Genomic DNA, 18,016 nt, shown 5'->3' on the forward strand with positions numbered 1-18,016 from the left:
TATCTTTCAGTTGACTTGATTTTCCTCTGAGTGAAGTTGCACTCTGTTCAAGTGCCGTTTATTTCTTACCTTGTTTGTAGTTTTAATTCTGTACTTGGATTAGTTGATGACAGTTTAACCATTCAATACACCCTCTCAATTAAGAAGATTATAAAGGTGAACAAGATTTGAAATGTGGCATGAAGTCTTGTTTGAATAACATTAGCTACTATAGGCACAACATAGTAGGCCTGAGAAAATGTATCCTCAAACATTTCAATAGTGCAGTAAAGCCAGACTTCTACATATCTACAGATATACACTATAAGTTAGGGATTTTCCCATGCTTTGAGGATATAGTGGTAAATAAACATAATCCCTACCTTTGAAAAGCTACTGTCTAGTTGGGAAGGCAAAGAAAAAAGATGAGATTATCAAAATTTTATGGTAAGTGCATTGAAAGGATGCATCTGATGCTCCAGGTGCATAGGAGAGGGGGTGGGACACTGTCTTAACAGGATTTTACTTACAGCAAAAATATTACAGGTCAACAAAAACATAGAAGAACATCTTTGTGAGCTTGGAGTAAGCAACAATTTCTTAAATATACAAAAAATAGTAATCGTAAAGTGAAAAAAATGATAAATTAGAGTAATGTAAAATTTAAGAACTTCTATTAATCAAAAGACAACATTAAGACGATGAAAATATAATCTGCCAAGTAGTAAAACATATTCACAATTTGTACATGTAATAAGGATGTGTGTCCAGAACATGTGAAGAACTAGAGGTGAGTGGGAAAGGCAGATAACCAACAGAAGAAAGGCAAAACACTTGAACAGACACTTCACAAAAGATGGTCAGATGACCAGTGAATCTATTAAAAGCTGTTCGACTTCATTAGTCATCAGAGAGATTCAAATTAAAACCACAAAGAGATACTATTATAGCCTCAGTGCTACCGCTAAAAGGAAATAGACATGTAATGCTAGATGTTGGCATGGATGTGGAGTGACCAGACTGTTGTAATTGCTGGCTAGAGTATAAATGTTTGACACTATTCACTAAGTCTGGACATATGCATACTCTATGTTTTAGTAATCCCCCTACTGGATTTGTTTCCAGAAATGCATATATTCACCAAAAGATAACTAATGGAATGTTCAAGGCAGCACTATTGGTATTAGCTACAAACTGGAGAATATCCAAATACTCATCAATAGAAAAAAAGAATAAGTAAGTTCTGATATGTTCACGCTATGTAACACTGTTACATTAACAGTGTAACGTTATTACACTAACAACGAATTGGACAGTCTTCAACTACTTGCAAGAATATGGATGAATTTATGTTGAATGATAGAAATCAGACCCCAAGACACACTTCCGTTCATATAAAGTATAAAAATAGGCAAAACTAATTTATACTACCAGAAGTCAGAGTAGCATCTACCTCGGCCACGGGGATGGCTAGAAGTGATCTCAAAAGCGGCATCTGGGATCCTGGTGATGGTCTGTGACTTAGTCTAAGTGCTGATTGCATGAGTGTGTTATAATTTACCAAACTGTATGCTTGCGTGCATACATTTTTTAATGTATCTTCTTCTTTGATAAAAGGTTTTAAAGAAAGATCTCTAAGCCTGGATTAAAGACAGGAAGAGAGACTGTATCCTGGCAGTATTGTCTTTGTATTGCGATGCTGTGAATAAGTACTATCTTCTTTTCCCCCTAACCTTTTGAATTTTTCAAACCATCTTTAATGAGATCGTGTTTTCATGACACAGGAGAGTAAGTACTCTCAAATACATTCGTATGTGCTTGTGAGGTTACTCGTGTGTCACATCCCTCTGCAGAACAAGTGGACCACATGTTTTGATAGCCCGACCTGGTCAGAAAGAGGAGACACCCCAGGCCAGTTGCGTGTGGGCAGCATCTGCACTTCACTTGTGCATCATATGGCTTCCGCATACCTATCTTGCAGTGTTATTCTAAAACCCAGGAATGACCAGAGGAAGCACCTGCCCAGCACCTGACACATAGGAACCATTTAGTAAATGGTAGCCGTCATGTCGCATATGTAATATAAACCAGACTCCTATTAGACATCACTCCTAGAAAAAAAAAATATGTGTGTGTGTGTGTGTGTGTGTGTGTATATACATATATATATAATCTTTTTTTCCTAAGTTTGAGAGAGACAGAGCGCAAGTGGGGGAGGGGCAGAGAGAGAGGGAGAGCAATAATCCCGAGCAAGCCCTGCACCGTCAGTGCTGGGCCCAGTGCGGGGTTTGATGTGGGGCTCGAATCCACGAACCCTGAGATCATGACCTGAACTGAATGCTCAGATGCTCAGTGGATGGAGCCATCCAGCTGCCCCCTGATCTTTCTTATTCCTCTCTGCAAACCTGGTCCTGTCTTCATTCTTTCTCAGTAACTTGCATTGTTCATTGTTTTTCCCCCACTGCGTCTCACCTTGCTTAGCTAACCATGAATGTTTGCTTGGATTCCTGACTTATCTTCTGTTCTCTTCTTTCTCTCTGCTCTTCACTAAGACCCAGCTTGGTGACCATGTACTTTATTTCTTAGAAAGTTGGAGTCAGAATCCTTGAATTTCTCTGCTTATCTGACTTACCTCAGGCCCTTTTCACTTTGAGAAGAATTAGAAATAAAAACATTTGAATTTAATATATGCATTCAGGTGGCAAAATACCCTTATGGCAACCTCATATATTCCTAGCATCACGATCCTAATTTGGCCCGTGATTATTTTAAGCTTGGACTAACACACCAACCTCCTGACTGGATTCTTGTGCCTGGAATGATATTTCTAAAACACAGATCTGAGTTTGCCACTCCCTTTGCGTGAACGGTTTTAGTGGCTTCCCGTCTGTCAGGCTGGCAGCGGGGGTGCTTTGGCCTGGTCAGCGGGGTTCTCGCTCCAGCTCCTTCTCTGTCCCTCCATGCTGGTGATCGATCGGCCCCTTGCCCTCGCGTGCCACTGTCCACACCTTCACTGACTTGATCAAGATTCCTCCAGTTTGCTGTGTCGTTTCATTTCACGCTCTCGTTCTTGTGTAAGTCTGCCTGAAAGTCTCTCTTCCTCCTTTGGGGGGTGGGGGGGCCTGCATTCTTTCCCGATGAGATACTACCTTCTGTGTGAAGCCTTCTGTGATTGCGCCTCTGGGCAGAGGAGGTGTGGCCTCTCTTCGTGTCGCGTGGCACCGTAGATGTCTGTCTACTTTAGAGGCTGAGATTGTACTGCAGGGCTGTGTCCACATCTCTGCCTCCCTCCCTGGTTTCTGAGCAGCTTGAGAGCACAGACTGTGTTTTCCCTGTTTTTGTCACCTCATTGCCTGGTGTAGGGCGTGACACCGAATGAGAGTCACGCAGTAACTGCTGTGTTAAGTGAATGAATTCTAATTTGCTTCTGTGTTTTTTTTTCCAGTTGTAAATATTAAGTAATTCAGAAATATAGCCAATAAATCGAGATGCTTGCTGTATATTTTACATATATATCTGTATCTCCTATATCTGTATAAAGAGACACAGATTCCTTCTGAGATTTATTTCTGGCGAAGAACTATTTTTGGCAGTGTTATTCACACAGGGACACTTAGAGCTCTCTCCTCTCCACGCACGGTTGGCAAGTGGGGGGATCTTAGACACAGAATGAAGCAGAGTATACACGAGCTCCACAGCTTTCGGTAGCCCGGAGAGGTGTGCTTAGGACGGACTTGGTGGGTCACATGCACGATGACAGGCGGACCAGGGGACTAAGTCCACACCCTGTAAATGCGGGACAGGAGCTGGAGGTAACATTGCCACTGTGTGACATCACATGCTCCTTGGCTGGGGCTGTGGCCTTACTAGCGAAGAGGGGCCTCTGCAGGGCAGGAGCTGGAATCAGCTTATTTTTCTTTGTTGATGAACCAGCTGTTTGTGGTACCAAAGCGGTGACTAAATGAGGCTCCACTGCTGTCTCCTCACATAGCGAAGAGATTAAGGACAGAAAGGAATTCTAGTAATGCTACCACTGAAGCTATTGTGTGTGTGTGTGTGTGTGTGTGTGTGTATTTCCTTCTGGTTCTTATGCCCAGTACATGTATGAAGCACTTTGTAAAGTGCTGGCACATAGCAAGCTACCATCATTATTACTCTTGAAGGGAGAAGTCTGGTTTTTCCTACATAGGACTTCCTGCCTTGTCCTTTGAGGTTTGGATGATGAGTTTAAGTCTCTCATCATCTCTCCTTCCACGCTCTTCACCCCCTCCGTCCAACACATGCTAAGGAGAGGGTGTGTGTGTAATTGTCCCGATTGCTGAAATTGAGAGAAGAAACTGGAAATGTAAGGCTTAGCACCCCCACCCCACCCCACCCCAGCTGGGCTCCCACCTGCTTATGCCTGTCCACACAAAGGGTGCATTCTGCTTTGATCTTTGTTCCTTGAGGTTACGCACATGAGGGTTATGTTATTTATTTGTTATTTTTAGTACAAAGCCCTTGAAATCCAGTGTGGTACGTTACAGCACATCTCATTTTGGAATAGCCACGTATCAAGCGTGCGATAGCCCCGCATGACTGTGGCTAATGGGTTGGACGGCACTGGTTTGAGGCAGTTCTGGGTATTCGTTCTGCTCAGTTTCCCTCTGAGCTGCCATGGAGATTTTGGTTAGGCTTGTCTACTCTGTAGACTCGACTCCTCCTTGGAAAAGTTACTCCAAGACTTGCAGAAAAATTTTAGCCTAATTATGACAGTGGATTTAAGCCATGTTCTCTATTCCAGAATGAAGATGGTATTGCTGATTTCTCTGATTCCTACTTATATATTTTTAATTAAAAAAATCATGCAAGATTCAGTTGTGGGTTATAGAAAATATTCTAGCTCTTAGCAGAAGGAGTTTTTTTTTTAATGGAAAATTAAGGGCTTTATGGAGACTGGGATTAAAAAATCACTGAAAGGACTGGAGGAGCAGGCTTTAGATGCGTTTCTAAGACCAACTACTAGAAAAATTACAGAACCTGCCTGCTATAGGGGAGCTGCAATCTGCCACAAATAAGCTGGGAAAGCAGAAGGCCACTCCTTATCGGTTGGCTCCAGTGGTAACTGACGACCAGGATACAAGCCAGCCTTTACACGCATAAAGCTCAAGTCTGGGCACTGGGGCTTCTATTACCACTGTTGTAGAAGAATAACTAAGACTATGAAAGGGAGGGAGGGAGGCAGGCAGGCAGGCAGCGGAAGGCAGAAGTAACAGAGTTGCGGTCTCTACTAGAGTGCCGCCTCCCAAATTCCATGCAGCAGGTGCATTTACGAGAGGAGAACTAGATTATGTGTGCAATGCCAATATAGGGAGTCTGAGAGATGTAGTCTTTAACGTATCAACTTGTAACAGTAGTAGGACAGTTTGTAGGGGCAGAATGGCATTCAGTGAACCAAGCTGCAGTATCTGAGATGATCTGAAACCCAGGAGAGGTATTGTGTTTTATTGGCACCTAAACCTCAGTTATTTTTAACATTGTTGCTCTTATAAGTATACAGGCAACTTAATGTGATTTTTTTCCATATTTACATCCAGTGTTTATGTTGTTTTTATAATCAAATGACAATGATTACATTGAGTTGGTATTTTATACTTTTCTCAGTGTCCAAAGAGCCCACAGGAAACAGTTTTTAAAACTTTTTAAAAATTGAGATATATTTGACATAAAACATTGTTTTAGCATAAGGTTATTAATTTGGCATATTTATATTGCAGTATGGTTGCCATTATAGCTTAGCTAACACCACTACTCTGTCACCTAATTATCATTTCTTCTAGTGTTGGGACACAACTTTTTTCATGTTAAAAGCACAGTTTAGAAAATCTTACCAGAAGCCTTCAACAAAAACTGGATAAGTTAAGTTGTAAGCATTGGTTAGTAAAGCTTAAATTCATTTCCTTTTGGAAGTAAGAGTAAAGTTCACAAAGTTTTCTAGAAATTAAGTATCCTAACATGATGTATTTGTTTTCTATTGCTGCTATAACATATTACCACAAATTCAGCCACTTAAAAACAATGCAAATAAATTATCTTCTAATTCCCCTAGGACAGAGATCTGGCAGACTTTGATGGGTCTCTCTTTAGTCTCACATGGCCAAGATCATGGTGCACACAGGGCTGTGCTCTTTTCTCGAGCCTCAAAGGAGGATCTGTTTCCACGCTCACTCATGGTGTTGGCAGAAGTCGATTCCTTGTGGTCATGGGATGGAGGTCCCTGTAGCCTTGCTGGCTGTCACCTCAGAGCTGTTTGCAGCTTCTAGATGCCACTCACATGCCTAGGCTTGTGGTCGCTTTCTCCATCTTCAAAGCCAGCGACGATGGGTTGAGTCTCCAATGCCTCAGGTTTCTCTTTGCCTCTTCCCCCCATGGCATGTCCCGGACACCCTCTCTCTGACCCTAACTGAGAAAGCTTCTCTGTTTAAAGGCTCGTGTGATTAAAGGCTCGTTTAAAGGACCAATAATTTTGGATAATCTTTACTTCAGGGTCAGTGTCCTTAATCATATCTGCAGAGTTGCTTTGCCATGAAATGCAGTGTATTCCCAGGTTCCAGGGATTGGGACGTGGACATCTTTGGGGGTCTTTAATGGTACTTACCATAAAGGGCAACTGGCCGGATAGCCTGCAATGGTGCATTATTTGTGGTGTGATAATGCCCTGGAGACTACTGACTGATTACAGAGTTTACATTTTTTATTGCCTGTGCTGTGATATGGATCTAAATAGCCAAACTAAACTCTCCTTCTATTAGTATTAAGAAGGCTATTGAAATAGTGGGACTAGGCCTCAATTTTTGCTTTCTATTAAATGGGAAACTTAAAATAAGCGGAAGTAGATAAACACTAAACCAAGAACTTGGTTTTTATAGAACAAGTAATGTTTTTCTTTGATCAGAAGCAGATGTGATTGTTGTCATTTCCATTTAAAATGAAGTTAATATATTAGCATTTTTCCCCACATGGAATCTCTCAGGTGAGTAAATGGGGAGTCAGAATTTTCACTTGATTGCTTCAAGATTGGCAGGAAGTTTCATGGTATAAACCTTTTAAACACTATTAATCATCAAGTTGTTTAGATGAAAAACAAAATACCTTTCAACATTTATAGATGGGCCCTCTGAATTCTCTCCCTTTGTCTGGGTCGTAGTAGCATTGTTCAAATGAATAATTTATTTCATAATTATCCTGAATAACAAATATTTCAGAATGTCTAAGAAATAAATGGGAGTTTGTCTTTGTAGGATATTAGATTGGTAAAAAATCAAGAACCCGTTATTTGCTTTATAAATGTTTCTGAAGGGGATTCTTTGGCGATGCATCATGATGGTTTTTCCTTTACCAAATTTTCTTTTGTAAGTGCTCCAAGGAGGTACGATATACCAATAATGCTTCATTTCCCGTTTTTTTGTTGCTAGCCAAGATGGATTTTATTTCTTATTTTTATTTTTTTTTAAGTTTATTTATTTTGAGAGACAGCATGAGTGGGAGAAGGGCACAGAGAGAGAGAAAGAGAGAGAATGGATCCCAGGCAGGCTCCCTACTGTCAGCACAGAGCCCGACACGGGGCTAGAACCCACAGAACTGCGAGATCATGACCTGAGCCAAAAATAAGAGTCGGACGCCCAACCCGACTGAGCCACGCAGGTGCCCCACAGGTGGATTTTACAATGTATCTTTGTGTCTGATAATTGTCGGTAACCCCGTGATCACCCTCCGTTCCTACGACGGTGACAGCCCACATTGTTGATCTTGCCATTGTCTTTTCTAACTAGGGTGAAGCCGGTGTTCCTGGCAGCAACACAGACCTGTTCCACTGGGGCACCGCGGCCACCATGAAAGTCCTGTCCAGCACCACGACTACCACCAAGGCCGTGCTGCAGGCCGTGAGCGATGGGCAGTGGTGGAAGAAGTCTTTAACTTACCTTCGGCCACTTCAAGTAAGCGATGCCTCTTTTTTCTAAAGACCCATTGTGTGGCTTATGTCAGTCCATCAGCACTGGTTTTCAGTTGTGTTCATGTTGTTACAGCTTTCTCTTCTCTAGATCCTTAAAGTAATCCGTTAAGAAATCTAAGCCTCCCATCATCCAGGGGAAGAGTAATTTATTTTATAGAATGTGGCATTTGTTTTATAGAATTTTATAGGGTCTTGCAAAAGACCCTGCTACAGATTTAGGTGTGATTCGATGTCAGAATTAGAATTTAGGGGGATGAAAAGGAAAGTGATTCCATCAGTGCTTACTTGTTTTTGCTGTATTTCTGTGGGCCAGTAGTCATGAAAAAGCGCTAGAAGCTGGCAGGAAGGCTGAGGTTGTTGGGCTGCTATAACAGTAATACCACATACTGGGGGGCGTAACAACAACCATTTCTTCCTCACGGTTCTAGAGACTGGGAAGTCTGAGATCAAAGCTCCGGAAGATTCAGTGTCTGCTGGGGTCTGCTTGCTATGTTCTCACATGGTGGGAGGGGTGAGGGAGCTCTCTGGAGTCTCTTTTATAAGAGGTCTGGTCCGTCCCATTCATGAGGACTCCATTTCCCAGAGCTGACCACCTCTGCAAGGTCCCAACTCTTATTTTTTTCGGGGTATGACATAGTGATTTGACAACTCTATATGCTATCCTGTACTCACCACAAACGTAGCTGCCATCTGTCACCATACAACACTCTTACAGTGGCCTTGACCATGTTCCCTATGCTGTACCTTTCCTACCTGTGACTTACCCATTCTGTAACTGGAAGCCTGTACCTCCCACTCCCCTTTGCCCATGTTGCCTGTCCCCCACCCCCTCCCCTCTGGCTCCCACCGGTTCTCTTACTTATGGGTCTGTTTATGCCTTTTTATTTTTTTCTTTTGGTTTGCTACTTCGTTTTTTAGATTCCACATGGTTAAGTGCAATCATATTTTATTTGTCTTTCTTACTTTACTTAGCATAATACCCTCTAAGCCTATCCATGTCAACACAGATGACAAGATCTTATTCATTTTTATGGCTGAGTAATATTTCACCGTGTATATATACCCAGAAACCCCACCCACCTCTTAATTGTCATGTTGGGGCTTAGAATTTCAACATGTGAATTGCAGCAGGTGACACGAACATTCAGTTTCTAGTAGGTGCTGTGGGTAAAGAGAGCAGCGTGCCAGCCTCTTGCACCCATTCTGGAAGTCGAGGTCAGGACAAGCGGTTGAGCGACTGTGCTGTCCATGACGCATGAAACCCACTGCTCCTCTGCTGACTTCCGTGCGTTCTCACCCTGCAGTCCTTGGGCTCTCCGGAAAGCTCAGAGGAAAGAGAAACATGCTGTTTACCAGGTCACCCCAGATGCTCTCTGGGCGTAGCGTTCATTTTGTTCGCTGTCCAAGTACTCTTCAGGCGTCTTCGGTGTGCCAGAGCCCCAGCTAGTGATTGGGAGCAGGGAGGCAAGCCCTTCGCCTGGCAGAGCCTGCACACAGACCCGCCGATGAAGTAATGGCGCGGTAATGTAGCGGTGGGCAGTCATGCGGACGGTGAGGAGGCTTCTGCAAGGTGGCGGGACAAGGATCCGCTTCGGGGACAGGGGAGTTCTGATGTCTGACGTGGATAGAAGGTGGGCTTCCCAGGACGCACTCTCAGCAGAAGCCTGACTGAGCCACGTGGAGCACGTGCAGAGCCCTTTTCGGAGGAAGGTGCTTGGCAGACATCCTTGTAGAGCGGAAAGGAGGCCTGTGTAGCATGAACAGAGTGAGCAGCAGGGAAGAGTGGTAGGGGATGAGAGGAAGGAGCTGGTGTCCAGAGCCTTGTAGAGACACCGGTGGGGTCCACAGGTCTTATTCTGAGTAGGACGGGGAGCTGGTGTGGAGTGCAGGCAACGCTGTCGCGTGATCCACCTCCATGTGAGGTCATCTGAGTGCTGTGTAGAGAGCTGGCCGGGTGAGTCAGGAGTAGGAGCAAGGAGGCTCCAGGCGACAGGTAGTGCTGGGGTGACTGGAGAGCCAGGGAGGAAGTGGGAGATGCGTTTTGTGGACCTGCGGGTGGTCTGGGTGTGGACTCTGCGGGAAGGGGGAGAACCGAGGATGACCTGGCCGAGACGGTTGGGTAGATGTCCGCACCACTGACTGCGATGGAGAGTGCTTGCCTTTGGGGGACGGCCCTGCATCTCCTAGCGTGGTGTGCGTCACTGGGGTTATGATTTTGGTCACTTTGCTGCCTCCCCTCGTGGACCTTTTGGGGGTATGTGTCTCAGATGAAATGTTTAGCCCTGTGCCTGATACTGGGTCATCTTTGGTAAGTGTCCGTTGTAGTTGTCATCGTCATGTACAGAAGGGCCTTTGCTGCTGCCCAAGGTCATGGTTGGCACACGGTGGGGTGTGGGGTAGCGGGGACATGAGCGGGGACGAGACAGGGGCGCACTTCCTTCCAGCGTCCAGCTGGGAGGGTTTCAGCGGTGAGGTATGAGGCAGGCCTGCAAGCAGGGGGGTGGGGGGGTGGTTTAACGAGGCAGTCAGCAATGGACAGGCCGCTCCTAGTGGAAGAAAGGCCTAGAAGCTGGTATGATGCGTGTAGTAGATCGGCTGGTTGGAGGGAAGAATTAGCCTTCGATGTTAACTAATGATGTTAACTAACCTCAGGGAACTTTAAGTGTTATTTTACGTGGTTTAGACTTGATGCTGCCGCCTGTTGGTATTGTTCAAAGCTGGGCAAGGGAGCTATGTGTACCAAGTGATGTTTGAGGAAGGTTATTCTGACTCTAGGCTAGAAAACTTGCCGTGAGTCGAACACTGATTGCTTCTTTGTTTCTGATTCCCTGATGTCAAAGTGACCGGAGAATCCAGAGGCACCGCAGGGTCAGGTGGAAACGCCGCTTAGAGGGCACCTGTTACTCCTACGTCCTCTGCTGGGTGTCTGTGTCACTGTGACACCCTCTGTAGCTCACACACTGCACGTGGGTCAGTTTCTCCTGAAATCACCCCTGTTTCCCTTCTCCCCCCACCCCCAGGGCCTTTCTTTTTACCCACTGTTCTTCACTTTGTTCTATTTAGGGGCGAGAGTTTGGCGGTGCTTATGCAACGGGAACCATAGCCAATGAAGGGCTAGAAAGACAAGGCTACCATCCTTTTTATGAATCTGTCCTCTCCGATCCCCTTGTCACAGAGGTAAGGACAGTGCGCCTAAGAACGTACGCTCAACTGTCATGCTCTTGTGGCATTTCAGTAAAAAAAAACCTAAAATATTGTGGAAAATGTACATCTTTGGCTTCGTACTCATGTTATTCCCTGGTTTTATATGACTTGTGTCTATTATGCCATATTATGAGATTAAAATCTGTTTGAAACTTTACATAAAATAATGTGCTTTAGTAAGTGAGAAGTTATAATTCGCATCATCAGAAGATGTAAAAGCCTATGATTCTGTTCTTAGAACATCTTCATAGAAGAAAAGACACCCTACTAAATGGTGTAACCGCTTCTGTCTAGTCTGCAGTGACCTGTGACCCGTATCAGCACGTTCCAGTAGAAAGCTTTGCAGAAGTATTGCTAAGAACTGGAAAACTGGCTGAGACGAAAACTGAAGGGGAGGAGGTATTTCCAACAACAGAAGGTATGAAAGAAAGTTCCAGCTCCTTGACTGTGTGTAAGTCTTACTAGGAGATCCGTAAGTGAAAAACTGTATGAGTGAATGGAAGTTGGGAAAAACAAGAATATAAGTTTTCAGTAGTTTTGAATAGCTTAACCTGACACCACCATTCACTTATTTAAAACATTTATTGAGTACCTTCCGTTTTCTGGATACTTACTAATATTGAGGATTTAAAAGGATAAGGATGATAGGATTCCTGTATTTAAGTTCCTAATTATGTGAAGTGATTGTTACAGTGAATGGTATAAAGTGCTCAATAAATATTCGATGCTTTCCGATTTTATGTGTTAATTAAGAACTCTGAAATATTTGCGTCACAGAACGTAGATGTGTATTTCACTTAAGAATTTTCTGTGTGGCAGCATATCTTTCCATGTAGAATTTTTTGAAAAGAATTCAGTGTACGCAAGTTCACCAATGGCGTCTTACCATTTGTGTGTTTTTTTTCTCTCTCATCTCCTTACTTCTTTTTAAGGCTCCAGGGTAGTTGCCTCAGCTGTTTTCTTTCATTTCCCTCTCTCTCTGCTCCGTCATCCACAGTGAATACCTCATGATTTAAAAGGCTGCCGGAGTTCCGGCCATCTTGTCTATATTCCAGGCATCAGTAAGAAGAAAAGAGGAGGGAGGGCAAAACATTGTGTCCTTGGCAGACCTGTCCACACCTGCCACTTACATATTTCTGACTGTCTCTCACCGCCAGTAAATCTGGATGATGCTGTCTTAACTGAGCACATCGATGTATGGGATAAAATTGGGGAAAATGTGTATGTGGGATAGAACTGCTGTTTTCCCAGAATCCTGTTCTTGTCACTCATTTTTGGATAATCCTTCTTTCAATCAGTATTTATATGTAGTTGGAAAGAGGGGGAACAAATACCACTTTTCTATCTACTGTGTGGGCCTCTTGAATACTAGAGGTTTTCATTAGGTATACCTTTTTCCTTCAGTTCTGAATGTATGCTTTCTTTTTTTTTTACCTCTTATTTCTGAAATCAGGGTGTCTCACAATCGATGAGTACGTTTTTGTTTGTCTGCTTTTCTCCAAAAAGCTATTACTAAATTCATGGCACGTCTTAGAAACAATGCTGAATATACATGAAGAGTGTAGTTACATTGCTGTTTCCCCTTTTAACTATTCTTTATTACTGCTTGCTTTTCTTTTTTTGATTGTCTTTTAAGTATTTTTTTTCGGTTCCATAGACATTTATTGGTAGGCGGCATTTGCTTTGCCTACTGCAAGAGAAGCCCCGTATCAAATGCTATTAGTACAGTATTTTATTTAATCTGAATAACAGACCACCTGATAGTTACCATCGGTCATATTTTACAGTGTAAAGAAGCATGTCTCAGAGATAAGAATAGTTTTGTTTTCATTTTTGTTTTGTTTTGTTTAAGTTACGCAGCCAGGGGTTGGTTGAACCGAGTCCAGATTCAGCGTTGATCATTGCAGTGGGTAGTATTCTCCCCATTTTGCCAGCCTCTGCAGGGGACTGCATTAGACCTTGAATCGAAAATAATAACAGCAACGAACAAAAACATGCCAGTGTCACTTAGTTTGATATTTTCTATTCAAAAGTTGTTAACATGTCGAAGATACCATTTTTTGCAGGGTGGAGTTTGCAGGAGAAAAAATTGTCCTGAAGAGTAAAAGCATCTCAAAATGGAATCACTGTTTGTTCCTTTTTCATCTTATCACGTGTGACCTGTCCATACTCATGTTCTGCAGGGATACCAGAGGAGTAGGAAGTGTCCTCTGTTTCACCCATTTGTTCCTCAGAACTGTTTCTGGATAAATTCTCTGTAATTGTTTGCTTGTGGATCAAAGTATGAATGGTTATTGAGCTGCTTTGCACAGATAGAATCTAAGACCTTAGGAAAATAGTGGGTTGGATGTCGAAGTGTATCACCCATTGATTGGCATAATAATGGACTAAAATCATAACCGGGAAGTTTGGAAACATGGATTGATACAGTGTTTTGCTCAGCTTGCATCATACATATATGTGCTGATGAGGGTATCTGTCATACAAAAGGCATGCTTCGCCCAAAGGCAAAACAGTGGCATCACATTGTCCAACCTGCAGATGCCTTCTTAGAGCAAGCATCCTGTCTCAGACTGATTTCTCAGTGTATTTAAGGCTTCTGCTATTTTCCAGAGCTGTGTTCTTTTTTTTTTTTTTTTGAGAAAGTGAAAGGCCCTCATGAGGTGCAGATTTCTGGGTTAGTAGGCCTCCCCTTTTCATAGGGTCTTGAGAGTACCTGACCATCTCTGCTGCACTTGGTAACTAAATGATGGGACATTCAAGTGATCTTGAAACATGAAGCAGGTTAGAGAGACTTTCTTCAGGCGCTGTGTGGAGCAGGGGACACGTGCCTAATGATGGACCAGGGGACCCCTTCCAGTGCCTTTTCTCACCGTACGTCCTTTACTCACTGAAGGAGTGGTCCTTGAGCTACCTGTGTGCTTGACATTATCCACACACTTGGAATATAAAGTCACAGAAGACCTGGTCTTGTCCTCCAAGGGCTTACTGTCCAGGTGAGGAGACAAGACAGACACATTTGTGTGTGATAAGGGCTATGAGAGCAGACGCAAGAGGTGTTGGGATTATAGACGTGTGACAGCCACGTGGAAAGGTGGCCTGAAGAGGCTTCCAAGCTGGTGATACTTGACCTGGGATTTGAAGGATGAAGAAAGGCAACGTAGATCAAAAGAGCAGGGGGAGTTGTTTCGCATTAGAGCCCCTTGGAAAAATTTTTAAGAAGTGCTGATGCCTGGGATCCACTACAGACCTTGTATTTCAGAACGTCTGAAGTGCAGCCCATGCATGAAATATTTTTAGAGTTCCTAAGGCAATTCACTTGGGAAGCCATGGTGAAGACCCTTTGGAAGTTTCACTTAACACGCTAGCATCTCCCTACCCATCACGTGTCTGTTCTTCAAACCGACACACTTGCTTTGTAAACCTCTCACCTGGCAATCCGGAGAATGCCACCGATACCTGTTATGTCTGTGTCTGTTCTCTTCCCATTGGGGGTCAAACCCTGCGTGTCCTATCTGTTTCTAAGGTGTACAGGCCTGCTCAGGTTTTCCACATGGCAGACGTGAAATCAGCGTCTCCACGGTGACAAGAGTGAGCACAGTGTGCGCGTCAGTTGCTGGGACAGGAATTGAGGCCACGCTCTTGGTGAATCCGACTCTAACTTCCCAGGGGCGTGTGCGCTGTTCTTAGTAGTGTCTGTGAGATTTTAGTGGGACTGCAGGTGGTTTTTTTTCATGTCCTGGCGTTTCATCAAATTGTCTTTTCTGACGCTCAGATTTTACTACTCCACCAAGGGAAAGAATCCAAGTCCGTTGAAGTATTAAAAATTTTTTCCCAATATTATTCAGTTGAGTGGGAAAAAGATTTCAGAATGCTTGTATATATTAAAAATGAATTTTTTTTTAAATGTAGAGGTGATTTTAATAATCTCTTTAGTTTACATTTGGGGATGCAACTTATGATGCATGTTCATAAGCACTGTCAACACTTGACATCCCTTGATAATGCTATTTTATCTGAGGTAGGTGTCTTTGGGTACTTTATAAAATCAAATATTTGTCAGAAACTCAGCAGATTTGAAGAGTGATACAGGCTAACTGACCCAAAATAGAAATTGTGATAATATGACTTCTAACTTTGGTTCAGAAATAGGTCATAATACAAATTAAACTTCCCAATATGATCTGGCTTTTCAGAATTTTTTAATAAAGTTGATGAAAAGGTTTTTATGGAGACTAGCTGAAGAAAATTGATCATTATTTATTTAGCTAAATGAATGATTTAATGGCTAATGATTTCCAAATCAATAATATGGGCAGCTCTCCTATGTGAATTTAGTTCTGGAATTAAATTTATCATAGAGTGCTTTCCAGAGGCACTTAGTTTGCACAGAATTAGTGCTTGGAGGCTTATGCATAGATTTCATCTGATTTTGACTGTATAACTTGTTTAGAAAATGCATTATATTCAAGATTTTAGAGCCAGCATTGCAAATTAAATTCATATACACTTTTAAATGTAAGGCAGGCTTCCCCCCCCACCGCCCCCCATATACCTTAATGGTACAGTAAAATCACGCCGACTCAGTCTGTAGTCATCATGACACCTGGTGAATCCCAGTGAGACCTTTTGGGATCAGTCTACTTCACATCCTCACTGATAATTTTGTCGAATGTTCTTCAGTGGCTTCAGATTCAAAGACTGAGCAGCTTCCTGTATGTGGGGTTTGATTTTCACTTTGCAGAAGTCCTGGAGTCTCCATGCCGCCTAGAAGGTTTTAATGCCCAGAGGCGTGACTTCATGTAACCCTAATTACCATCCCGAGGCCCCATCTCCAAATACCGTCACACTAGGGATTGCGGTTTCAACAAATAAATTTCAAGGGAGCACAGACAGTTTGTTCACAACACTGTCTTTACAAATTAGCTACTTCTCTGAGTGTAGGTGATTTACATTAGCTTTCTAAGCCCGTGTAGAAAGCAGGATAACACTGTCTCCTTTGGGGGGTTTTTGTGATGCAAAAAGAATTAGAGCTAATTCATGCAAAGCGTCTTTCTCATATCTGGCTTGTTGGAGCAGATATTTTAAAAATTATAGGTATTTTTGTTTTATACTAATAATTATTGCTGGGTAAAGAAATGGCATGAATGCAGGCAGAGAGTTTGCATATAAATCATTAGAGATTCAGACTAATTTAGCTGGTGTGTAGGACAGGGATAATACCAGTTAAAACTGTAAATTAAGGTTGGCCCATATTTATCGAGACCTTGAACATCAAATAAAATTTAATTTTCATTCTTCAGGAAATGGGAAACCATTGAAGAGCTGCATATCTGCATTGCATTTGTGTATATGTGTGTTTTAAGCTGTTGAGACACGATTACACTGATGCTTGATGAAAAATAACAAGGGGGTGCCTGGGTGGCTTGGTCGGTTAAGCGTCCGACTTCAGCTCAGGTCATGATCTCACACTCCGTGATTTCGAGCCCCACGTCAGGCTCTGTGCTGACAGCTCAGAGCCTGGAGCCTGTTTTCAGATTCTGTGTCTCCCTCTCTCTCTGCCCCTCCCCTGTTCATGCTCTGTCTCTCTCTGTCTCAAAAATAAATAAACGTTAAAAAAAAAAATAACAGGAAGTTAGTATGAAAGTATGGTTTTAAAATGGATTGGAATGGATTGGAAGGCATCAAGTAGGGTTGAAAGATTCCAGTTTTTAAAGGAGAGTGTGTGGCAGTGGAAGTAGAAAGTCTGTGGGAATGAGTTCTTGGGAAATGAATCAGCCTGCTTGGGTGGCTGACGGTTGGAAGCAGGGGAGAGGGTGAAGTCCAGGGTGACTCTGGGATTTTGTGTTTTGCTAACTGGAAGAATAGTGCACCCTTTTCAGAAATATGAATGATACCGAGGAGAGAATTAGGAACGTGGGGGGATATTTGAGTGGCAGTGTCACAATAACCGGTCGGTAATATAAGTCGTAGGAAACGGATCAGGGCTCTAGAGATAAAGATTAGGAAAGTACTGAGGTATGAGCTGAAATGAAGAACACGGCTGAGTTCTCCTGGGAAGAGAGCGTGAAGTGGAGTTGACAGGGAGGGATGAAATAGTCTAACTGAATTCCCACAGTCAGCGGTCGAGGAGAAGGCGATCTGGTGACGTGGACACGGAGGAGGGTCATTTGAGGACAGCTGCGGGGAACCCTGTGACCCTGAAAGCCAAGGAGGGACCAGGTGGCAGTGCCTTGTGGTTCGGCGAGATCTGAGAGACGATGGCGAGGCCTGCAGAGTGGGTTAGAAGGGAGAGCTCCCAAGGGAGGAACCTTTTTTCCCCAAGACCGGTGTGATTTACTTATGTGTTGGCACAGGACCGGTAGAAAGGGACTTTCTTTTTTGTTGACTGAGGAAAACCGCGAGCTTCTTCCACAGACAGGTTGGGAGGAGCAGCTAAGTGAGGGTTGGGTCCCAGTGAGAAGAGGCTGAGTAACAGCAGGGATGGCAGAAGGGCACCCGCTACTCGGGTGTGTGCATGTCTGCTCTTGTCGTCCTGCTGCAGTCCATCTCCACGCCTAAATGCAGCAGCTAATTCATTAACAAGTATGATTTGGGGGCGCCCGGGTGGCTCAGTCAGTTGAGTGTCTGACTTCGGCTCAGGTCATGATCTTGCAGTTCGTGGGTTCGAGCCCCGCATCGGGCTCTGTGCTGATGGCTCGGAGCCTGGAGCCTCTTCAGATTCTGTGTCTCCCTCTTCCTCTGCCCCTTCCCCGCTCGTGCTCTGTCTCTCTCTCTCTCTCTCTCTGTCAAAAATAAATGAACATTAAAAAAAATAATAATTATTATGATTTATATGAA

At 43.4% G+C, this 18,016-nt stretch overlaps 1 protein-coding gene and 1 long non-coding RNA gene across 4 annotated transcripts in view; both read left to right on the forward strand.

Moving 5' to 3' along the window:
• NBAS (NBAS subunit of NRZ tethering complex) overlaps window positions 1–18,016 on the forward strand; it is a 331,328-nt gene that overhangs the window by 193,635 nt on the left and 119,677 nt on the right. For all 3 annotated transcript variants that reach the window (XM_053201218.1, XM_027077936.2, XM_027077937.2), the window contains exons 36-38: window positions 7,791–7,955; window positions 11,036–11,149; window positions 11,471–11,594. In XM_053201218.1, the coding sequence (XP_053057193.1) occupies window positions 7,791–7,955; window positions 11,036–11,149; window positions 11,471–11,594 (403 nt within the window). The remainder of the gene's footprint in view (window positions 1–7,790; window positions 7,956–11,035; window positions 11,150–11,470; window positions 11,595–18,016) is intronic.
• On the forward strand, window positions 11,607–17,956 carry LOC128311311 (uncharacterized). The gene is made up of 2 exons (XR_008289675.1): window positions 11,607–16,589; window positions 16,812–17,956. It is a non-coding gene; the product is annotated as an uncharacterized LOC128311311 (long non-coding RNA).

Source organism: Acinonyx jubatus, chromosome A3 (genome assembly GCF_027475565.1).
Source record: "Acinonyx jubatus isolate Ajub_Pintada_27869175 chromosome A3, VMU_Ajub_asm_v1.0, whole genome shotgun sequence".
Taxonomy (NCBI): Eukaryota; Metazoa; Chordata; class Mammalia; order Carnivora; family Felidae; genus Acinonyx; species Acinonyx jubatus.